Raw genomic sequence first — 24,865 nt, forward strand, 5'->3', positions numbered from 1 at the left:
GGTACATATATGCAATGGAGTATTACTCGGCAATCAAAAAGAATGAAATCTTGCCTTTGCAACTACGTGGCTGGAACTAGAGGGCATTATGCTAAGCGAAATTAGTCAGAGAAAGACAAATATCATATGACTTCACTCATGTGAGGACTTTAAGATACAAAACAGATGAACATAAGGGAAGGGGAGCAAAAATAATATAAATACAAATATAATATAAATAATATAAAATAATATAAAAACAGGGAGGGGGACAAAACATAAAAAACTCTTAAATATAGAGAACAAACTGAGGGTTGCTGGAGGGGTTGTGGGAGGGGACATGGGCTAAATGGGTAAGGGGTATTAAGGAATCTACTCCTGAAATCATTGTTACACTATATACTAACTTGGATGTAAATTTAAAAATAATTAAAAAAAAGAAAAAAAATATCAGCTCACTTCATTTAATCTTTTCAAGGATGCATTTCACAACTATATTCATTTTTCTAAATCTAAGTGCTTATTCTATAAAACTATCTTAGAGAAGTATTTATACCTAAATATTCAACTCCTGGAATAGTTTTTTTTCCCCCTGAGAAAATCATCAGGTAGTAGCTAGTTTGGGAAATTTCAAGTTAATACATGAATTTTGAAGTATTTGTCATCTAAAGGTATAGGCAGAAAAGTGTCATTAGAACCTCATTGACCAGAGAGGGCGGAAAAAAATCTATCAACAGTAAAACCCTCAAAATATTTCCCTACACCCCACCTTCTTGAAAAAAGAAGACATCACTACTCTCAAATCAAAAGTCAGATGGATGACTCAGGTATCACTAATTTTTCTCAACTTACTTTAACTATAAAATAGTCACAGTTTTTAAATTATTCTATCAACTTGGCATTATTGTCACTCATAAGGTTATTCCATAATGTGGAAATAGAATAAAATAACTCTTCAAGTAGTAAATGTTTCTAGATTATTGTGCAGCAAAACAAACTTTGATCATCAAACCAGTATCTTTTCCTTCCCATTATGCCAAATAATTTGATTATGAACTGCAAACAAAATATAAGCTACAACTATATTGTAGTAAATACTGTATATTCTTAGTTCGAAAGAATACTATTTCTTGTCAAATTGATAATCATAGCATCTAACTTGAAGGCATTGACAAAGATTCCACCATCCTCAAAAACAGTAGTCTATTCCATTTTAAATGTCATCCAATATCCTTTAATAACATTAATACACCACCAAATTGCTTTCTTTGTAGAACAAAGACAAACACTTTAAAGCTTGTATAGTGCCTAATTCTTAAGGCTGTCAAATTAAGTTAATCAATTTAGCACAATTACAAAATGTACTGACTTCTTTAAAAACTGTAGAAATTAGAGAAAATGTTTCACTGTATAATGTACATAAATAACTTGGCTTAAGCCAAGTTTGTTTTAGTTTATTTTTTTTGTTTTTGGTGTCAGGGCTGAATTTTGGTAGCCATTCTTAAAGTCATGGCCAAATCCAAGAGTTTAGTTATGGGCTTGCATTCATCCAGATCAAACAAGAACATCTGATATTGTGAAATTGGGTCTTTTCCTAGCTCTCATTTTGAGTTCATATTGTTAAAGTAGTACACACTCTAATGTTGCTTTATAGACACCACTATCACTGGTAAGGGTAGATTTCACCATAGACAAAACAACTTTGATCTGAGTCAGGCGTCTTTGAAATGCCTATTGCCTGGACAGGCACTATCCCTTATTTGTTAATCAAAGTCCAATTATAAATCTCCTGAACTTGTTGGAGTTAGGAGGGTCAGGAAATGACCCAATGACTCAATCCCTGGGCAACTGGACAGTGGACAATTACTTTCTCTCAAGGAGATAGGGAGATTGAAGTAAATGATACTGGTTTCTTCTAGCCTTAAATTGAATAAACCAGTGATAAAATAACAAAAAAACACCTGAGTAAAGAGACTTACTGATGCACTATGATTAATCACCTCCATAACTAGCTTTCCCATCAATAAACTGAGATTATTAATTCACCCATTTACTTTAACATATTTTCAACTGCTTTCTTCTTATTTTCTCTACACCAAAGCCTATGCCTGTCTTTTAAGATTATATTCATCCTTCATCTCCTCCCTCCCTCATTCACTCATCCAGGGGAACTAATGTTTTGTTATACCAGGTACAAGGTTGAGCTAGTATACTAGGCCCTAGGAATGCAAGGGTAAACAAAACAGGTATGGTCCCTGCTCTCTTGAAACCGACAGTCTAACAGAGATGGCCAATATTATAAACACAACAAAATTTCAATTATTTCAGTAATGCTAAGTACTAAGATGTTATGAGAACTTATAAATAGGGGGATCTGATCAAGTCAGGGAAATCAGAGAAGGTGTCCCTGAGAAAGGAACCCCTGATCTAAACTCTGTGTTGACAGAAGTAGGCCTTAACCAAAGAAAAAAGGGAGCAAAAGTAATCTATTCAAAAGAACATATCAGCACCCTACAGTGGAAGCACACATGTTGAACATGAAGAACTAAAAGAAACCGAAATGAAGGGGGCTGCATATTGTATATATTGAACCTGGAAAGGAAGACAGGTTTATAGTCACAAAAGGGTTAGAAGAAAGAGACTGATATGACTGGATTTGTGTTATAAATATGACTCTGCAATGTGCAGATGGGTTTGAAGGGAAGCCAACATGGTGTGTGAATTAGGAGGCTATCATAGTAGTTCAGGGAAGAGCAAATCATAGGTAAATCCGAGTAGAGACTACAATGGAGGAAAGATAGATAGATAAATAGGTTTAGGTGATGGATTGGTATGGGAGTGTATTATTTATCTATTGCTATGTAAAAAAATTACCCTAAAATTTAGTGTACAATAAATACCTCATAATTTCTGTGGGTCAAAAATTAGGATATGACTTAGCTGGATGCCTCTGACTCTGGCTTAGTCATAAGGCTGCAGTGAAAGCACTGACCAGGGATGCATTTACCTCAAGGCTTGACCAGGGAAGGATTCACTTCTAAACCTAACTCATGTGACTGCTGACAGGCCTAAAGTCTTCATTGACTTTTAGCTGGAGACATCAGTTCCCTGCAACATGGACCTCTCCAGGGGTACTCACAATATAGAAACTTGATTTCTTTGTATAAGGACAGAAGTAGGGAGAAGAACCAGAGCAAGGGAGTAAAAGCAGCTGAGCAAGAAGGCAATCATATCTTTTTGTAACCTACTCCTGGAAATGACCTAACAGCATCATACTATATTCATTAGAGTGAGTCGCTAGGTCCAGTACACTTCCCAGCGGAGATTACACAAAGGACAAACATACCAGAAGATGTGGATCAGTGGAGGCCATCTTGGAGGCTGCTATGCCACAGGAAGAGAGGATACAGGAGGCACTGTGGTATTAGTGAGAGTGGGAAGGATGGAAAAGGCCCAGGTCTGGAGAAGTTTTATTTTGGACATGGTGAATTTGAAAGGACAAGGTTCCTTTAATTCAATCAATAAATATGTGTTTACAAAACACCTATTATGTGCCAAGCACTACTCTAGAAGATGAGATATAATGATGAACATAGAAAAAAATCCTTGCCCTCATCAAATTTACCTTCTAATAACTTAAGACAGATGATAAGCATATAAACAAATAAATACAGATAATGATAAGGAGAGAAAGAAAATAACACAGGACAAAGTTATGAGTTTCTCTTCAGCTTTGTTGTTACAACATGCTTTTCAGTGACCCAGGTAGATTGTTAAAAGCCTTAAGATGTCTCCTGGATTCCCCCTGTACTCACACTGACTTTTTGCTTCTCTTAAGGCACTTATCTAAAACTTCTTTGTATTATAGTGAAAGTCACCGTTTGTGTCAGGCCAAAAAATTGGACCTCCTCTCAACCCCCAAGATGCCCACATCTACCCCTTGGAAGGTGTGAATGTTTCCTTATCTGGAAAACAGGTCTTGCAGATGTGACTAAGTTAAGGATCATGCAATAAAGAGATAAACCTGAATTATCCAAGTGAGTCCTAGATGTCATCATAATAGTCCTTGTAAGAGATACTGAGAGAAGATATACACACAAAAAAGGAAAAGGTATTCATTGTGACCATGGAGGCAGAGACCGGAGAGATGCAGTCACAAGTCAAGGAATGCTAAAATCCACAAGACGCTGGAAGAAGCAAGGAGCAGATTGTCCTCTAAAGCTTCCAAAGAGAGCACTACCCTATTGATACCTTCATTTTTGGTCTTCTGTCCTCCAGAACTTTGAGAGAATACATTTCTGTTGTTTTAAGCACCCAGTTTTTGGTAACTTGTTATAACTGTCACAGGAAACTAATACACCCTTCCAATGTTACTCCCTATCACCAGATTCGTGGGATTTATCACAAGTTGTAATTATTTATTTACTCACCTGTTTATTGTGTCTCATCCCCTTGAATGTGTAAGCTCCATAGAGATGGGGCCTTTCCTCTATACCTAGTTCTTGGCATAGTGTCTAGCATATATTACAACCATAGGAATTATCTGATAAGTGAATAAATGTCCCCAGTAGATAACAAGTCTTATTAAGACAAGAGACGATGTCTATTGGCCGTAATTCCCAATGCGTCCAGCACAGAATCTAACCAAAGACTTATTGAACTAGGTTTGAGCTCTAGGAATCAGGGATTCTGGATTCTAGATATTTTTACTGCAACATTATGTGGCAGCCTCACCTCTGCCTGTGTACACACCTAGTGTTAGACTTAGTGTGTTGAAATAAGTTTGTTCCTTATCAGTTTTCTTAGCCTTGATAAGGAGCAGGTCCAGACAGCATTCATTTTCTCATGCTGTGCCTGATTCACAGTGGGTGGCATACTGTAGGGGACACAAATAGTTAAGACTTTTTGGTGAATTAGAGTATCAGGCTTAGTCATAACTAAAAAGTAACATCATGTCCTTGAGTAAATTCCTAATCAATGCTGAAATGAAATATTCTCAGCTGAAAGAACACTAATCCTTAACGTCACACAGTTGTAGACCTGTGAAGCACTTGGCCTGTAGTAGGCGCTCCATGAGTGGTACCTGGTTATTAATAACACTATACCAGGAGCTAACTCAGCCTTGAGTACAACATTAGACAAGAGCACCAAATCAGCTCCATCACTTATTGGCCATGTGATCTTGGGCAAGCTATTTTACCTTTCTGAGCCAAAGACTGATAATAATAACAACCTTGTAAGAGTGGTTCTGACCTAGAAACTAAATGAAATAACCGAATAGTTAAACTTAGGAAAGTGCCTGACTCAATACTGTATGTAGTTATTATTTTGAGCAAAAACCCTTGGCTTTTTAACATGTGCAGTGATTTTGAGTAAAATACTCCTACTTCCTTGGGCCTTCTGAAACAATGAAAGGGGCTAGCAGTCCCTATAACTGCCTCAATGAGACCACGTTTGGGAACCTTCGAACCAAAGGCCATGTGAGGGTTCCACAATTCCACGCCTCTTTCCTTCAGCAACCTACCAGTTAACGGTGTTATAAAGGAGACCAAACGGACGCGACAGGTTTTCTGGAAGAGTCCAGCACCTGTGGTAGCTCTTAAACCAGGCTCATTTTGGGCTTTTTCCGCACACACAGGTCATGACCTTACAGAGCGCAAGTCACGGGTTGGGCGGTCCAACAACTCTAAGAGCGTCCCTAGGTTGCCAGGGCAACGTCGACGTCACGGCGTAGTCTCACTTGCCCATAGGCAAGAAGCCCACAGAGCTCAACGCGCAGGCGCCTCGTGGGAGCCAATGGGTGCGGCCCCATAGCTGGCGCCGCTCGGCCCCTCCCTTTTCCGATCGAATTCGGGGGCGGGGCGGCGGCGGGAGCGCGCCCGTCTCTCCCGGGCGAGCGGGCGGTTTTCGGTGGCTTCGTGGTTGGGCTCCCCGTTTCGTAGGTTACGCACACAATCACTCCCCAGGGGGCCGCCCGGAGCCCGCCCAGGCAGCTGCGCCGTCTCAGCCTGGGCACCCCTGAGGCGGGGGTCGCGATGGTGCGGGGCAGGGGCTCGACGAGGAGCTGACCAGGGGCTGAGAAGAGTCGGGCCACGCACGAAGCCCTTCCCTTACCCGCGGTCGGGCTCTGGGGCTCCGGCCCGCCGATTTCCAGCCATCAGGGTCACGCCACTCCCTGGACGCCCTGAACTCCGTGCCCCCCAAGCCCCGGGCCCCCTGCGGGAATGTTCAAAAATGAGTACCAGGTAACCCGAAACGACTCTCCAACCTGTGTATAGTATTTTCCTCTAGGGTGAGGTAGTTCGCATTCGGGGTGAGGACAAGGATCCCTCCCCATTCCCCCATAACTGGGTCTTTTTCTGGGTGCGGAGGAAGTACTGGATGAGTGTGGTCTTCACTCCAAAAGAAAAAAGAAGAAGGGAGCCAAGGTTTGGGCATGTGATTTGGCTTTTGTTCAGTCGTCAGCTCAAGTTCTTTTCAAGCTGTATGGATTGCCCGTGACTTACTAAAATGCAGATCTTAAACCCCCAACCAGACCTCTTAGACCGGAATCTAAAGGGCAGGGCCCATAAATCTTGAGTTTTACCAAGTGCCTCTCACTATTGATACACACTGGTATCTCACGTAATATAAGTAAAATATATTGCTATAAAAAAGCATATGCCCACTGTGGGAAACTTGTAAAATCAGAGAAAGCGGAAGGAAGAGGGGAGGAGTATTTTTCGAGGTACAAGGAGCTTTCTTTAAAAAGGGAGGGAAAAAACTGCCTCAGATTAAAAATTTTTTTTGATATATGACCTAATTCCAGAAGTTATAGTAATTTATAGTAATTAGTTCCTACACACAGTTTGCACATGATACTGGCTAAGTAAGAGATTAAGTGTCTTAATGTGACTGTGTTAAAACTAAGAAGCCAAAATATCTTTATATTATTGGGAATAATTAAAAGCTGGAAATTCTTTACAAAAATCAGACGGATTTGCTCATCTGCTGCTTATAATTAAAACAGACTATAAAAGAAAAGCATATTTAGTCTCATTTCAGATTCTCAATTTCTTGCAATTAACTCTTCCTCAGAGATAATCATCTTAATTCTTTTCTTTGATAATTAAAGCTTATGGATATTCAGTTAGGTGTTCAGTATTTTTACATAAGCATGGCCCTCCATATTCTCAGTTTTACAATAGGGAACACATGTCTATAGAAATGATTCTCTATTTTTCTTGTACAGATTTTATAGATTTCCAAATTATATTAAATATCTGCAAAGATCTAGGAATGCTCAGAATAAGAATTGTCTCCCATCCCTCACTCTTTCCCAAGCTTTTTTATTGACCAGTGCCAATATATTCAATTCGCCCTTTTTTTGAATATTTATTGCTGACACTATTGAGCCCTTGTTATGCACAAGGTATTGTGCTTGAGGGTCTATTTACTATCTCGTGTAATCCAACAACCCATTTTACAGATGGAGAATCAAGAAGTTAAATAGCTCTCAAGGTTGGACATTTAATAAATGCCAAAGCTAGTGTTGGAGCTCTGGTCAGTATGACTGAAAAGCTTGTAGCCACAGATAATTTATCAGAATTTATTAGCCTGGCTCTAGAGTTGAGTTTAAACCCTTTAGTCAGACATGACTAGAATGTTTTGTAAGCATGATTTATACATGGCATGTAAAGGAACCCCACACTGAGAGAGTGTAGTGTTTGTATAACATAATTTAATGTATATTGTGCTTTGAAAAAAAATTCCTTAAACCATTTCTCCAAGGTGACCCAAATCAGAATGGTTGTGGCTTAAGTACAATCAGGGTATAATGTAGGAGTTATAACAGGGGTAATGTTTCTTCCCAGATCTACTCAACAGACAGATGCCTGGAACAGCAGTTACAGACTCTGTGGTGGGTGTTATTTCCTCCTTAGCACTGCCTTTCACTATAATTTAAACATGTTTAATGTTTTTGTTTTCTAGGGAGGTGCATTTGTTGAAATCTTTAGTGCTCAGGGCAAAAATCCTGGAGCAAAATGGAAGATCCTTGGCAGTCCCTCTGTGATTTGGAAAGTAAGTGCTGGAAGCTAGAGCCACCTAAATCCTGGAATGAAATGAGAATGAAGGTTATAACAAAAGGGACTTGATAAGGTTTCAGAACTGTATTTACTGGTTCATTCATGATGCTGTTGGCTGCAGCTCTCCCAGAAACCACTCCTCAGTCCTTTAAGGCTTTGGCACAGGGCTCATAACCCTTCTCTGTAAGCCAAGTCCTATTGTTGTTTCAGGTGACTTCAGTGTTTGTGAGGAAAATCTCTCCAAACCTTGTGCTTCCCAATTTCTTGATTTCTTCACTTAGCAACCTCTTGGGCTCTGTGTCAGCCCCCACTGCCACTGTCACGCCCTGGACCTTATCACTGCAAACTGCAGGGCCTCTGAAATCAGTAAGACATTGAGACATGCCCCTCTGCCCCCGAGCTTCAGTTCTTAAGGCTGTTTGCTCAGTTACTCACTGTATTTGTTCTTCAATCTAATTGAGACCTTTAGGCCACTGGCCTTTCTACTTCCCCTGTGCTTAGTTTTATTTAGGCTTGTACGTTCTCTGTTTTCACTTCCTTTACTCTCTAGCCCAAAATCCACAGTCTGTAATTTCAGTCACTTCCTGGGCAAAACCTTGAATGCCCTTGCTTTTTGTTCTTTCATAGTGCTTGCCTAATGAAGGCCAACTGTCTCGGAATCCCCAGTCATTTATCTTTTCTGAGCTGATTTTGGGGCTCCTCAATAACTTTGGAGAAAATATCTATAGCCTCTTAGATTAATATTCCTATAAATTCAACGTGAACAGCCTGGAAAGTTCTCTTTTTATGTTCTCTTAGTCTTTAAAATGATTATTATTATGTTTAATGTGTATTTATTTTTGAGAAAGAGACAGAGCACAAGCAGGGGAAGGGCAGAGAGAGAGGGAGACACAGAATCCGAATTAGGCTCCAGGCTCTTAGCTGTCAGCACAGAGTCTGATGCAGGGCTCGAACCCACAGACCCCGAGATCCATGACCTGAGCCGAAGTCGGATGCTCAACCAACTGAGCCACCCAGGCGCCCCTAAAATGATTATTTCTTCATTATTTTCAGGGTTTCAACCACCAATTCTCCCTACCCCCTACTTCCGAACCTATAACCAGGACAGGCCCTCTTCAATGACTCACCAGAAGACCTCACACCCCATTTCACAGGGCAAACTGATGCCATCAGATTGAAACTGTCTCAGCTTGCTGCCACCAGATCTAAAAACCTATATCCGTCCTTATCCTTTTCTCTTTCTCTTCTCTCCTATACAACTAAAGAGAAGAATATCTTTCTGTGGGCCTTGTTCTATGGAAAACTCTTTAAAACTACTGTTAACTGAGTGCTTACTGTTTGCCAAGTCCAGCATTAAGCACGTTATATGTATCTATACGGTAGTCTTGTGAGATAGGTACTTTATGCCAATTTTCTGGATGCTAAAACTGAGGCCATAGAGAGAGTAAGCAACTTGCTTAAAATCCTACAGCTCTGAACTGTGAATGAGAGTTAAAAGATGCTCTGACGGTATAGAGCAGGGAGTGTAGGAAAGGCTTCCCCAAGGAAATGACATTGGATCTCTGAGAGCTAACTATATACTGTGTGGGGCTGGTAGAGAGAAGAGTGTTTCAAGTAAAGGGAAAAGCACATACCAATTCTTTGTGCAGGAGAGAGCTTAGAATTTTTAAGAGATTGCAAGAAGGCCACTAAGGCCAGGATTGAAAAAGAGAGAGAGAGAGAGAGAGAGAGAAAGATTGAGGTTTGAAAAACTGGGCAGCGACCAGACCACGTGGCAGGTTATGGACTGTGTTGATGATTTGGGTAAGCTGTTGAAAGGTTTTAAGTATATGCCTAACTTGTGTATAGATGGAATAAATAATACACTCAGTCTATGTGTGTTCATTTCAAATACGTGAGAGATGCTGTTGTGATGGATACAATACACATTTATTTTAATGTTATTTAATTCTTAGCAGCAATTAGTTACAATGCATTTCTTAACACATACAGAATGGAAGATTGGTAGGATCTGTGAAATATTATAACAGGTATTTATACTCAGATTTCGAATTTGCTTCAAAAAAAATAGAAAAAAATTTCTATTCCCACTTTAAGTCATGTACATTGGACTGTCACGTATAAGGAGGCTTTTTATTTTCAGGTTTTGTTTTGTTTATGTTTCTCCTACATTAGATTTTTTTAAAGTTACCTTAATTGTTAACACTTTACTTTGTACTGATTTTAAGTAGGTGATACATAGAACTTCACATTAGGGCACTAGTAAAATAAGGCAATAATTAATTCTGTATGAGCCATGGCCAGGCACCAAGGAACTTATGGACTGGATACAGTTTAGGTTAGATGATTTTTTTTAATGTTTATTTATTTTTGAGAGACAGCACAAGTGGGTGAGGAGCAGAGAGAGAGGGAGACACAGAATCTGAAGCAGGCTCCAGGCTCTGCGCTGTCAGCGCAGAGCCTGACACGGGGTTCAAACTCGTGAAACACAAGATGGTGACCTGAGCCGAAATCTGACACTTAACCGACTGAGCCACCCAGGCACCCGTAGATGATTTTTTTGTACTGTAACACAGAATGATGTTCAGCCTGTGCCATTAGAAATACATAAATAAAGTGAGAGGAAGAGTAACTAAGCTCTGGAAACTAAATTAGTAGTGGGAATCCCTGAAACTGGGGAACTTCTTACAGTTTGGGAGGAAGAGTTTCTTGATACAAGAGGATTTTTCAAGTGACATAGTGTGGCTTCTGTAGTCCAGTTCCCAGCACATTTCAGGGTGAAAGTATCATCAGGGCCTGAACCTACTTTTAAGTCATTTGAATCTGGGACTTTTTTTTCTGTGGGTTTGCAGCTCCAATTTTATAATAGAAGCCAAATACCATTGTTTATATTTTTGTTCTACAGGAGTTTGATAAAGAAGCTAAAAGCTTTGTGTTTGTCCTGGAAGGCAGCAGCCAAACAAACAAAATCCAGTTACCAAAGGAGAATAAGCAAATCCGTAAGTAAGATTTTTAATATTAGAGCTTAACATTTGATTCTTAAAGTTATACTTTTAGGTCTACTACACAGGCATTAGTTTGATTTTTACTGGCATCTGTTTACTTAAAGTGATAGGCTTGTTTTTAATTTAGGAAGTAACCTTTGCCAGGCTTTATATAAAATGTATTGAATATATATAAATATTATATAAATACATATATTCTGTTTCAATGTTAGTTTGAAATCTGGAAGTGTTTTTAAGAAGATTTAGAAGATTATTTGATAGCCATTGATTATCATAGTACTGATAGTTATTGAGTAATTAGTATGTGCCTATGATTTCCCTAGCATTTCACATTTATTAACTCTCTAATCCTGACAGTGGTTCTTTTGCAATGAACACACTGAGGTTGGCTCCTCATCAAGAAATCAGAGAGTTAAGGGTAAGCTTTGAAATAAACCCAGGAGTTCTAAATGATAGGAATGAATTCATGAGAAAAAGTTGTGTAAGAAACTATAGAAGGCATTACTTAATGACACATCAACTTGTAATACCATTAGGAATAGTAATATTTAATATGGTTAGATATAAATGTGTTTCAACAAAAGCCCAAAGAGTAGATTTTCAATTCTTACATTGGAAATTCGGATCAGCATTTTAAAGCAGAAGGAACCTTGAGAGATCACCTGAATTTACAATCAGAAGCCCAGTTATTGGCAGAACCAAGGTTAAAATTCAGGACTCTATCACCTATCAAATTGGGCTTTGAGTAAACTGATGGCAATGTAAGAAATATAGTTTTTCAAAATGATTAATCAGATTTTCATCAACTTTATGCTATGTATTTATTAACTATAGATTTCAGGTGGTTTATTAAGTATAAGCAGCCAGTTATTTTTTTATGTTAATCATTTACTTATCTGTTCCTTTATCAATTAAGAACATTGATTGAGGGGCACTTGGATGGCCCAGTCAGTTGAATGTCCAGCTGTTGATTTTGGCTTAGGTTTTAATCCCAGGGTCATGGGATCAAGTGCCCCTGTCTGGCTCCACGCTGAGCATGGAGCCTGCTTATGATTCTTTCTTCTCTCCCTCTTCCCTTCTCCCCTACTTGCACTCTCTCTCTCAAAAAAAAAAAAAAAAAAAAAAAAGTTATGAAAAGATCTGTTCTTCGTACTGGATTTTCTCCTTTTGATTTAGCTTCACAAACTTTCACAGGCTCTGCTTTAGCTACCACTTCAAGCTACTGCATGTATATTTTAGATTTCTAACACATAAACCAAATCATAGAAATTACAGATGGAAGGTGATTAATTTTAAAATGGTTTGCCAGTGTTTCTTTCTAAAATAAGAAACAGAACCTGAAAGAGAAGAGATAATCTTTTTGAAATAATTTTAATTAATTTGCTACCATTTTAAAATTATGATTTCCTCATAGTTCCTGTTTTTTTTTAAACAGTAGAGTTTTTTTTTTAATTATTTCCTCAAAAATGTATATGCTTATAAATGAGGTGAACTAAGTAAGGTGAGCCAGAGAAATATGCCTGAAACTGTAGGTTATTCTTACTACAGGAGACATGGTCCATCTCTTTTTTAAGGATATTGACTTTGTGAGATGGATATATCTGATTTACAGGAACATGACTTTGTTCTAAACCAAGGTCTCTTGTTGGCCTGTACTTCTGTGTAATGCCCTTAGCATCTATGCACATAATCATGTTATCAATAAAATCAAATCACTTCTGGTAACCTTTCTCAGTTGGATCTGAGAAAGATTTCTCCTCTACCAGAGGCTCAGTGACTAAAGACAAGCTCCCTTTACCTACATTTATGTAAGTTTTTTTTTTTAGAAATAAAACAAATTTAACGTGTTATAATTGCTTTTTAAAAGGAAAAATGATAGTTTTAATTGGAAGAAACAGAAGAAGACTCTTTTAATGTATTTCTTGTACAATGCAATTAAAAATTAATCTGGCTCTTCTGTAGCATGTGTGGTACTATAACAAATGGAACAGTTTACAGAGTCTGCCTTGTACTAATGCCTTTAAGATTAATTATTTGTAATTTTTGATAACGGAACTTTATAGCTATTTTTACTAGTATAAAATGACCTTCTAAGTGAAGCTGTTGTTAAACTTAAATGGTGTGTCTTGAATGGAGAATTAGCTTTCAATTAACATTTCTAAATTTAATTCAGTTACCATTATACACTCCTATTTTAAGAGTAAACATCCACTTTATTTATGCAAACTTGACATTAGGTACCACATATGTATTTCCTACTATATTAGGTACTTAGGAAAAAAGTTTAATGACGAAAGTAAGTATGTTTAACTTTTCATTATTTTCATTTTTTTGAGAGAAAGCACATGTGAGAGAGTGGTAGCAGAGGAGGGGCAGAGGAAGAGGGAGAGAGAGAGTCTTAAGCTCCACGCCCAATGCAGAGCCCAAAGTGGGACTCAATCTCATGACCATAAGATCATAACCTGAGCCGAAATCAAGAGTCGGACTCTTAACTGACCGAGCCACCCAGACGCCCCTAACTTTTCATTTTAAGTAATGATATTTCTGAATTATATTTGAGCATCTCTGAATGCCAGAGTTTTGCTTGTTTTTTACTTAACGTCTTATCAGATAAAGGAAAATGTGATATTAATGATCAGATTATACACTTCTCCAGTGCACGAATCTTGCATCATCTCTTCATACGCCTGACTTAGCATATCATATATAGTTGGTGCTTGTTAAGTTTGTTAAATAGTCCACATTAAGAAACTGTAACAATTTGGGTCATAATTTCTGATTATAGCCAGTTCACCTTCCTAACCAGACTTAAGTAAATGATTAACTAAATAAATAATTCCATGCTACTCTTCATCCTGGATCACGCTATGGAGCTGCCCCTATGAGAAGCAGCTCTGTCACATGCGGACATGTGGATGGTCTGTCCCAGGACTTATCATTTGGATGGTCTGCCCCAGGACTTTCTGTTTAAGGCTTTTGTTTGAAATTACTGTTTTCTTTGCCAGTGGCATCTGGATCCAATGGTGTGTCTTTTGGGATCAGCATCCCTGAAGCCTTGTGTTTATCTGAGTTTCAGCTGCTCTGGAGGATGAGGTCATCTTTATGAGGTTTCCCCCAGGCCTCCCCCCAACTCACATTTTGGTATTCTTTCTAAAATAAATGTCATTATGACTTGCTCTGTTTAAAACCCTTCAGTGGCCTTGACCTCACCACTCTACTGAGAATGCTCTTGTCAAGGTCACTAGTGATCTCTCTATTCCTGAATCCAGTGGCTCATTCTCAGCCCTCATCTTGCTTAACATATCAACAGCATTTGATAAAGTTGACACCCTTTTCTTCACTCATCTTCCAGGATGCCCATCCTCCTAGTTCCCTTTCTACTTCACTCGTCTTCCTTTTTAGTTTCCTTTCATGGTTCTTCCTCTTCTCCTCAACCCAGCTTAATGTTGCAGTGCCTGTGGACCTGACCCTTTACCCTCTTTCTGCATTTCCTCCCTTGGTTATCGGTGCTAGTCTCATGGTTTTAAATGCCATCTCTGTCTTACTCCAGCTTACGTTTATTTCCAAATCAGACTTCCCTCTCAAACTCCAGACTTGGAGTTTCAGTTGCTAGTATGACATTTCTACTTGGACTGCTTAACCCTAGAAATTACTCGTACTGCTGTAGACAGCCACATCTCAGTTGTTAGCAACTTGTCTTTTCAGTGGCTCAAAAAAACTTATGTCAGTCCAATTTTTCTTTTCTTCATTCCTTCCATCAGGAAGATCTTGTTGGTTCTATCTTTAACTTAGTTTTAGAGTCTACTACTTCTTGTCCCCGCCAATGCTACCGTTACTTCATGCTTGGAATGTCTCATGCAGCTGTCTTCTCATTGGTCTCCCTGTATTTTTTTACTTTCCTCCCTACAGTTTGTTGTCAATTTCACAGCTAGAGCAGTACTTTGAACTATAAGACTCTCCTCTCCTGAAAATGCCCCATCTCTCTTGGTTAAAAACCAAAGATTGTAGGACCTTGCAGTATTTGGTGCCCTCTTAGCTCTCTGACCTTACCTCCAATTACTCTTTCTGTTGTTAACTCTGCTGCAACCATACAGGTCTCCCTGCTGTTTTCAAACATAGCCTGCTGCCCTGTCACCTTAGCACCTATGCATAAGCTGGTAATCCTCTGCCTAGAGCTTTCTTTTGCCAAATAGCTGCATGGCTCACCCTTTCCCCTTCTTTAGGCCTTTATTAAAACGTCATCTTCTCCAAGCTCCTGGGGGGGCTCAGTCAGTTAAGCGTCCAACTTGGGCTCAGGTCATGATCTCACCATTTGAGTTCGAGCCCCACATTGGGCTCTGTGCTGACAGCTCAGAGCCTGGAGCCTGCTTCAGATTCTGTGTCTCCCTCTCTCTGTGTGCCCCTCCCCCATTCATGTGCACGCGCATGTGTGCGCGCGTGCGCTCTCTCTCTCAAAAAAAAACATTAAAAAAAAAAGTCATCTCAGTGAGAGACCCATCTGCCCTGTAATTTATATCCCTTCCACACACTGTTGATCCCTTTTACCTTTCTCTACTTTTTCCCATAGTACTTTCACCATTTAACATGCTGTTTGTTTCTTAAGGTTGTTTTTTTTTACCAATTGTTTTTCTCACCATTGCCAAAAAGCAAACACCCCCAGCACAGAAATTCAGTGTGTTTTGTTCACCTACAATAGTGCCCAACACATAGTAGACATTCAATAAATCTGTGTGGGATAAATTAATGAATGGATGAGTGGCTTCCCATTGATTTTGGGATGACCTGTATCCTTTGAATGGCCTTCATGGTCCTGAAAGATTGAGATCCTAGCTATTTGCCAGAATTACCTTCTGCTGCTTTTCCCTTTCTGACTCTCCTACCAGCCGTTTAGGTCTTTCAATCCATCCATTATACCATGGTTTCTTTCATCACATGATGGAGTATTCCCTCTCCCTGTAATATGTGTTCCTTCATCTGCCTTGCCCACTCAACCCCTGCTTATTCTTTTCAGCTGAATTCCAATGTTATTTCTGCCAGAGAACCTTCACTCATCATCCTCTTTGCTCCAACGACCCAGGATTATATGCTTTCATTGCACCCTGATCTTCTTCCTGGAACTAGAATAGAAGTTCCAAGAGAGCAGAGACCGTGGCTGTCTTAGTCACTACAAAAATGTCCACATCGAGTCTGGCATGTAGTAGATGCTTAATATATCTTTATTGAATGATAGATCTAATTTAATCCATACAGATAATCCTGTGAGGTACAGATCTAATTTATTAACCCAGTTTTACACACGAAAGTGAAAGAGCCCAGAAAGGTTTTCTGATTTGCCCGAGGAATATGGAATGCCCAGTAACAGAGGCATAGCCATTTACCATCTTCTGGGTTGAAGTAGAAGAGTGGACTTTAGCAGGCTGTTTGTGCTGGGACTACGCTGGGAACCAGGAAATAGCTTCAGCTGTGACTTAGCAGGACATATGGAAAGGATTACCTTGCGGTGTTCTAGTCCCAAACTCTTGGACGGTAAAACAAACACTCGTGAGGTATGTGTTCGGCATCTAACTGTTACTGGCTGTGAGGGAACAGCTATAAAACCCACTGCTTAAAAAATGAATGGTGTACTGGGGCACCTGGGTGGCTCAGTTGGTTGAGCATCCAACTTCGGCTCAGGTCGTGATCTCGCAGTCTGTGAGTTCAAGCCCTGCATCGGGCTGTATGCTGATGGCTCGGGGCCTGGAGCCTGCTTCTGATTCTGTGTCTCCTTCTCTCTCTGCCCCTCCCCCGCTCATGCGCGCGCGCGCGCTCTCTCTTTCTCCGTCAAAAATAAATAAACATTAAAAAAAATTTAAAAAATGAATGGTGTTTTACCAGTTAAATGCATTTGAAAATATTCAAAGGAAAAAAGGACCTGAGCCCTTAAAAATAGAGGTAATTAATTTCAGCAGAAAACAGATTAGAAAACTGCAGAAACCTGTGTATTTCAGTAAAAAACTAGATTTTTATGAATTTTTATATACTCGGGCATTTTTGGACTACTAGTAGTTCACATTCAGCATTAGTTAGAGTGATTTTCAATATAAGGTAGACATGAAGAGTCAGTTTAAATTTACTAGGCCACTGGAAAAAAAAATTACTAGGGAGTTTATTTAGCATTTCTGACACACAGGATCAGTGTATGTCAAATGTTATTAAAGTACTTTTTACTTTGTCAGATCATCACCATATGGTGTTGTCATACTTCTTTTAATCTTAGAAGTGAAGCCTTTTGGAAACTAGGGCTTCTATATGTGAGAAAGTAGAATTACAAAGCTTTCTTTTTTTAAGAGCAAGTGTCTTTCAGATCTAAAAATGTTCATAGGAAAATGCCCTATATGTGGAGCTCCTTGTGTTTGAAGAGAACAGTGCTGATTCAGTGAGATGTGGGACACAACCTAGGGACCTTTGTGAAGACTGATTTCATTTATCCAGGTGCTCTCTCAGCTCTACATACAGAGGCCGTTGTGCAATAGAAAAATCAGTGGAAGATGCAAGAGAGAGATTAATTAATGATGGTTTATTCAAGTTGGCCTCGTTTTTGGTGTCTCACATTGGTTTTGTAGTCCAGAACTCAGGTTGCCTCGCTGACTTTTTCCATAAATTTAGTAAAATCCTGTTCCTAGAGAATTTTCAAAGGTCAGAGCCTGTTACTCCCTAATGCCATTGTATTGCTAGTCTATGGATGGCTCTCTGGAGCAGTTTATAAGCTTGACATTATAAGTAAAAGTTATCCTTGAATGTCTGATTTAAAAAGTAGTAAGCAGACTTGACCTAATATGTTTGTTTTTTAGAAACTAAATTTCAGGCAAAATGTAGAAACTCTAAGTTGTTCAGGAATGTTGCAAAACAGTTCACTGAAGGAATTTCTAAACAAGAAGGTATATATAGACTATCCAAGCATGTATTGTTACTTTAAAATACTTAAATTTGTTAAGCCTCCTAAGTCAGAATAAATAGAAAATAATGTGCATCTTAGACCAGTTGCCTCTTCAAGCATTGCCCTATACTATTAGATTTGTAGGACAGGTTCACAGATAAGTGAAAACATTTCCATTTCCTAACGAAGTCCCACATGAGGAAAAAAGTTCCTAAAAGGGATGTTTTAGGAGGAAGTGATTCTAAAACATCCATTAGGAGCATTGTAATTGAGAGATCAAGCAAAGGTTCAAAACCTAAGAGAAAAGGAATTAAGTGAGTAGGTCTGAAGAGGTAATATAAAATCAATTGGTTTTTCAAACAGTTGTACACTTCAGCTGTCAAAAGTGCCGTAGGGGTTGGCTTTTCTTCATATATTTTTAATTCAGATGAAGCTGGTGATGGAGAATAAAAGCAGTTTGCAGTTTGTGAGCTTTGAATTAATTAAAAGTATGTTAAATTAACAAAAGGTATTATAAATGAAACTACATTCCTCCATCCATCTCACTGTAGACACATTTAAAACCATATGAACTAGATATGGCTCATCAAACCTTCAGTTGTACTTGTCATAATTAGAATTGTTTTTCTTGATCTATTGTTTTTTATTAAGTTGTTTAGTACAGTTAAAACTGTCAGTGGATAAAAATAATTGCCACACGCTTTTATGGCTGCCTTGATGGGAATCTGTAGTTTAATTTTATATGTTTCTGTTGAATGCAGTCCTCTGTGTACATTCTCTTGCAACTTAATAAAAATAGTAAATAAAAAATTACTATTTTTTAATTTTTCATAAAAATTTCACCCTACAGATGGGACTTTAAAAGGCAACATTTGTTGTTAGAGTTTCGTTTGATTTTCATCAACTTTTTTGCTTTTATAATGAGGCTGTAACTCCTGGGTAGTGTTATTACAGGTCTGTATTACTGAAACGTTAAAAGCTTCAGATTGTTGAATGTGTGTGGTTGTGTGTGTTTATATGCACATATAAATGGTTGGGACATATTAATGTATATTTTTCCTCTCTCATTCTAGTTGGACTGATCCAGAGGTTTCTTGTACTTCAGATTTACATACCCTTGGGACAAGACTTCTCCACTGAATTGCTGTAAGATATACAGAACTTCTTTCAATGTTTTATGTGTATTAGACATTTGATCAATTGGACCAGTATGGACAGTCATTAATTACAAGTGGCAGTTTTTGCATTAAAGAGCAGTGACTTACCAAGCCGACATGAAGTAATTAAACTAATTTAATCGTATTTCTCAGCTATCTCTATAGTCTGTCATTTCCCAAGGGGAAAAAAGCAAATTTCATCTGTTTAAGAAAATATCAAAGGACTATGGATTTGACAATAAACAACCTATAACATGAAGAAAAAAATAATTTATAAGTTTGAACTTTTGGTTCAAATGAGGGATAACTTTGTACTCTATGCTATTGAAAACTATGTTTGGATTACAATGGATTGAAATACCTCATTTTAAAGTTATTTACTTAATGTGGCTCAAGCAGTTGAGCATCTTGATCTTGACTCTTGATTTTGGCTTAGGTTATGATCTCATGGTTTGTGAGTTTGAGCCCCACGTTGGGCTCTGCACTGATAGTTCGGACCCTGCTTGGGATTCTCTCTCTCTCTCCCCTTCTCTCTCTGCCCCTCCTGCATGTGCACACATGCGCTCTCTGTCTCTCTCTCAAAATAAATACATAAACTTAAAAAAAAAGTAGTTATTTAGTCTAGAAATATTGGCCCTCAGTGTTGATATATGAATGGCTTGGAATATATTTTATTTTATTATTTTTAAAAAATGTTTTGTTTATTTTTGAGAGAAAGAGAGAGAGATAGAGAGCTGGGGAGGGGTAGAGAGGGGTTGGGGAGGGAGAGTCCCAAGCAGGTTCCATGCTGTCGGTGCAGTGCCCAACATGGGGCTTGATCTCAGGAACCGTGAGATCATGACCTGATTCAAAATCAAGAGTCAGGTGTTTAACCAACTGAGCTGCCTGTGCTCTGGAATATATTTGTTTTAAATAGCCTTGCTATGAACAGATTGTTTTAGGAAAAATGAGAATATACAACTTTAATTCACTTGAGCTGTCTGTGGTCTGAGATGATTGTGAGATTGGAAATAATGCATTGATTTATGTACTCATATAGCATGGAATATTCCTTACAATTTCACTAACAAATTTGCACATTTGTTAAAACTTTAGACTTAAAGTATGGTATTTTCTCATTTCTCTTTGTAATTAATAGCTGTCCAGTACCTAAGTTTAGTCTTTTATTTTCCCTGCTGGAATAAATAACTTTTCCTACTAATGAAGGTAATTTTGTACTAGTTATATTGGTGCAAGCGCAGAGGAAAGAAGAGCTTTCTTAATAAAATGAGAATAACATAAATTTCAGGTTATTCTTTTCTCTTTGTTTATGCGAAGTACATTATTAGTGATTTGTGCATATGTTGGAAAAATATGAATTTTAGGTAATAATATACAGTCTTGTTTTCTTGAAAGACAAAGGACAGATGGAACAATTTTTTGCCTTCGTTTTATTCAACTTTAAACCTCAGTAAATATCTAAGATTTTCTATTGTCCTCTGCCATGATTACCATAATTCTTTAAAATAGTTCTTACAGTAACAGGACCAAAAACTTATTTGATGCTCTTATGTATCTTTCCCTGGTTCTGCAGAAAAAGCATTTTCAAGACTCTCTAAAGGCATTCTAAAGGTACAGAGTACCATATAAAGCTTTATTTCCAGTGTAAGGGAAAGTGGTTTCCTACCAAATGGAAGGAGGCAAACTATATTTTATTTTTAAGCTTATTAAGTTTCTTATATAGAAATCCAGTGCAGTGCCTTTTTTTCTTCTGATCTCTACCACCGGTGCTTTTAGATTCTTAGGAAGCAGCAGTGGAGGCACTGGTGGTTGGTCTTCTGATCAAAGCTGTGTAAGACTCTTGGCTTGACCTTGGAGCAGAATCTTCTGCTGATGAGCATTCTTTTTCTATGCAAAATTAAGCTTTATTTGTGTCCTCAAATACTTGAGCTTATCACCCTAGCCTAGGCAATATTCTGTTTTAGGCCTAGGCAATACACTGTTTTAACTAAGTTGATAATAACTAAAGCTTCAATTATTGAGAGATTGACAAGTATGTTAGGTTTAACTTAAGTCACAGCAAGAGAGCAGCTGCTGTGAATAGCCTATCGCTTTGTTACCCTGTTATTTTTTTTTCCAAAATTTTTTAATGTTTATTTTTGAGATCCAGAGAGAGCACAGGTGGGGTGGGGCAGATACTGAAGTAGGTTCCAGGCTCTGAGCTGTCAGCACAGGACCCGACACGGGGCTCAAACTCACGAACCATGAATTACGTGAGCCGAAGTCAGACACCCAACTGACTGAGCCACCCTGGCGCATCTGTTACCCTATTATTAATGAATGCTCTTGGCTTATGTAAGGATAGGGAAACATTTGGTGGAATTAATTATTAGACTTTGAGTTCATTTGACTGTAGTCGTAGATTGTTTTGTTCTCATACCCACATGGACAAACAAGTATTTGGATTTTTCAAATGGCTTTAGTTTTTTTTTGTTTGTTTTTCTTAAGTTTATTTTTGAGAGAAAAGCATGCATGCATGCGCGCGCATGGAAGAGGGACACAGAGAGAGGCAGGTAGAGGATCTGAAGCAGGCTCTGCACTGATAGCAGAGAGCCTGATGTGGGGCTTGAACTCATGAACTGTGAGATCATGTCCTGAGCCAACACGTAACTGACTGAGTCACCCAGGCACCCTTCAAATGGCTTTAGTTATAGTTTTAGCAAAATAAATGTCTTATGGACAAAGGTCAAAATTATCAAATAATATGGGGAAGACATTCTGTGTCCTGACCTTGTGAATTTATCAGATTATAAGGAAATGTATTAACTCTGCATTTGAATTTGTTGCTAATAGGTAATCAAAATATTTTGCCATTTTAGGAAGTAATGACAGAGACCATATTTTTACAAGAAAGAAGGTAGAATAACGAGTTGAGATTGTCTTTGTAACTATAGCATTTTTTTTTCTTAAATGAAAGGACTTTTTTCAGCGCCCTTCGTGTTTTACCGTGTTTCTAGCAGCATAGCTCCAGGCTATTTTAAATAATACATTTCTCTAACAAGCTTGGAAAGCCATATAGCAGAAAGATATCTGGCTTCTGAAATTTTCCGTTGTCAGAATGGGAGAGGCATTTTGTTTCACAAAGACACGTTTACACATCAAGAGGTTTTTGTAAGTGGAGTCTTGCCAGCTGGATTATGAATGCAATCATCATTTCTTCCGCATCTTCCCATGTCTCTCACGTCCACTAGATGATTGTACTGCTCAGGGGGAGGTCACGCATCTGTGGGATAGTGGATGCCTTAGAACCAGCAGCGGCTCTGCTTGAGGAACCACTCATTCAGTCAGTCCACACGTCACTGAATTCCTATTCCTGTCATGCAGTGTGTTTTGCATGGAGTGGTGGGGTTTGGAGGGGGGGCAGTATACATCAAACCTGTACACTTTCCAACTCTCGCTTCTACCCTCCTAGTCCCAAACTGCCATCACGCCACCCCTCATCTGCTGTTGAGCATTCCAGTGGATATACCAGATTCTTCTCCTGTCTTTTTTCATTTTAATCTCCACATTGCAGCTAGAGTGTGCTTTCTACTTTTGGGATGAGCACTGGGTGTTGTATGGAAACCAATTTGACAATAAATTTCATATATTGAAAAAAAAAAAATAGAGTGTACTTTCTAAAAACCACCCGGAATTCCCATTGTACTGAGAATCAACTCTCAAGTTCTTGATAGTCCTGTGTGCTCTGGTCTCTCACCTTTCCCTTCTCATCTCGTCCCTGTCTGCCCTGCGCTCACATTTGTCCACCAAACTGGCTCATTTCCAGCCATACTGGCTTTGCCAGATGAAGTCTTTTCTTAGGCTTCTACACACAAGTGGTTCATATCCCCATTTCTTCGCCTTGCTGACTCCTTGTCAGTCTTCTCATCTCAATTTATGTGCCCCTTCTTCAGAAAGGTCTTCTTGGATTTCACCCCACTAAATGAATTTCATCTTTTCTGCTCTTTTCTGGCACCCCATTCTTTTCCTTCTTTATAACTATACCAGTTTGTAATTCTGTACTTACTTGATTATCTGTCTTTTGGGGTAGATTTTGAGTTCCATGAGGACAGGGACCCTGTGTGTTCTACTCATCAGGATATGCCAGGACCTAACAATGCCTGGCACAAAAGCTCTGAAAGGTGGATGAGTGGCACTGGGGACAAATGGATTGAAATGAATGAACAGGACCCAGTCTCTGTCCTCACAGAGTTTATTCTGAGGGCGAGAGATCAGTTTAAAAGCAATTGAAATGCACCTTGATAAATGTTATGATGACATAACAGCGAGACCTGTAGGTAACATGTGAATTAGGTAGAAGTAAGAGCGTAGGCTTGGACCTGGACAGATCCAGTCCTGTTTTATCTCTGTGTGACTTTGGGCAAATTACTTAACTCTCCTCACCCATGGGATGAGAGTAATAATACCTACTACACTGGTGTGTCATAAGAATTAAATGAGAAAATTAACATAAAATAATAATGGCTTACATTTATTAAGTACTTGCTATATACCAGACATTGTCCAAACACTTTGTTTTAGCTGAAAGAATCCTCAGAACGAGCCTCTGTTATTGCCTCTGTTTTGAGGAAAGTGAAGTAAGTCCAGGATGGTTCATGAATTTGCCATAGGTCATAGACCTACTAACTCTTAGAGCTAGAATTCACACTTGGAGTTTAAATGTGGAATGTGTTTAAATATGTGCCCTGAACCACTATGCCATGCTGCCATACTTGAAAATACCATTATTTTTCTATCTAACTATACATGTGTACATATGTAGTAGGGATATTTTATTTGAATCCTATATGAGACGAAAGGGGTAAGACTTCTACACCTTCTTTAGGGGCTTCCCGTAATACAGTGTTAGCATTAGAGTTTGGGAAGGAAAAGTCTGCCGTTCTGAGAGGATTCTGTTTCTTCAGAGCTGCATAACCTGACCAGAGTTATCTAAGCATATTACATTTTGGGTATAGAGCAAAGGGAGTGTTTACTGTACTAACGCATAGTGTATTTAGCAATAAAATAACGGAATTCTCTCTTCTCTCTTGGTGTCAACCCACAAAATAAAATTCCCTCCCTTTTTAAAAATAAACTCTTCATTTTGACTTGCATATTTCTTAGCATTAGTTGCGGTTTTCATTTCCAAAGTATTTTAGTGCATCTCTAGCTCACTATTTGACCTGAAGTTAAATGATTTAATAAACAGCAGATTTTTAAGAATTCTTTCCTTTTGTGATCTCTTCCGTACATGGCAGTGGGAAGCCAGTGGTTCCCCTGTGTGGGTTGTTAGGTGTTTCAGAACCTGGGGGCAGACATCTGGTATGCTGGAGGAACACTATGAACCTGAGCTCTTGGAAGAGAACCAACTGCATCTTGAAATAGAAATCCATTTTGCTATATTTGATGCTGCCAATCACACTAAATGATTTTGGAATATTACATTTTTTGACAGGAATTGCATTCATTATACTGAATAGTGTTGAGATGCATTAATTCCTTTCTCCTGATTTTGTCATTATCTCGATGAATTCTGAGAGACATTTTATATTGTTAATGCCTCTAGTGAACTGACATTATTTTTCTCATTTTCACTCATCTCAACCAGGGCTTTTTCAGGATGTGGGATGAAAACACTATGAAGCTGGTGGTGGGTATCATGTGCTCTTTGGAGGCTGGGATGCTTAGCCTGTATAGGTCCTGGGAAATACTGCCAGAAGGGTT

At 38.7% G+C, this 24,865-nt stretch overlaps 1 protein-coding gene and 1 long non-coding RNA gene across 27 annotated transcripts in view; one reads left to right on the forward strand and one right to left on the reverse strand.

Annotated features, from left to right (window-relative positions):
- The window catches only part of LOC106968861 (uncharacterized), a 202,520-nt gene extending 196,644 nt beyond the window's left edge, over nucleotides 1-5,876 (reverse strand). For 4 of the 5 annotated variants that reach the window (XR_008297102.1, XR_003413838.2, XR_008297103.1 and 1 more), the window contains exon 1: nucleotides 5,504-5,876. This is a non-coding gene — a long non-coding RNA (uncharacterized LOC106968861). The remainder of the gene's footprint in view (nucleotides 1-5,503) is intronic. The other variant, XR_008297104.1, reaches the window with a different exon arrangement.
- Nucleotides 5,772-24,865, forward strand: part of CFAP20DC (CFAP20 domain containing) — a 230,910-nt gene continuing 211,816 nt past the window's right edge. For 5 of the 22 annotated variants that reach the window (XM_053219154.1, XM_053219157.1, XM_053219153.1 and 2 more), the window contains exons 1-4: nucleotides 8,008-8,040; nucleotides 10,951-11,044; nucleotides 11,408-11,468; nucleotides 19,040-19,112. Coding sequence is in view for 13 of the 22 variants with exons in the window: in XM_053219152.1 (XP_053075127.1) it covers nucleotides 6,204-6,224; nucleotides 7,951-8,040; nucleotides 10,951-11,044; nucleotides 19,040-19,112 (278 nt within the window). In the remaining 9 variants the exon portion in view is untranslated. Of the gene's footprint in view, nucleotides 6,225-7,950; nucleotides 8,041-10,950; nucleotides 11,045-11,407; nucleotides 11,469-19,039; nucleotides 19,113-24,865 lie in introns of those variants that run through there. The other 17 variants (XR_008297101.1, XM_027039112.2, XM_027039113.2 and 14 more) reach the window with 10 other exon arrangements.

Source organism: Acinonyx jubatus, chromosome A2 (genome assembly GCF_027475565.1).
Source record: "Acinonyx jubatus isolate Ajub_Pintada_27869175 chromosome A2, VMU_Ajub_asm_v1.0, whole genome shotgun sequence".
Lineage (NCBI taxonomy): Eukaryota > Metazoa > Chordata > Mammalia > Carnivora > Felidae > Acinonyx > Acinonyx jubatus.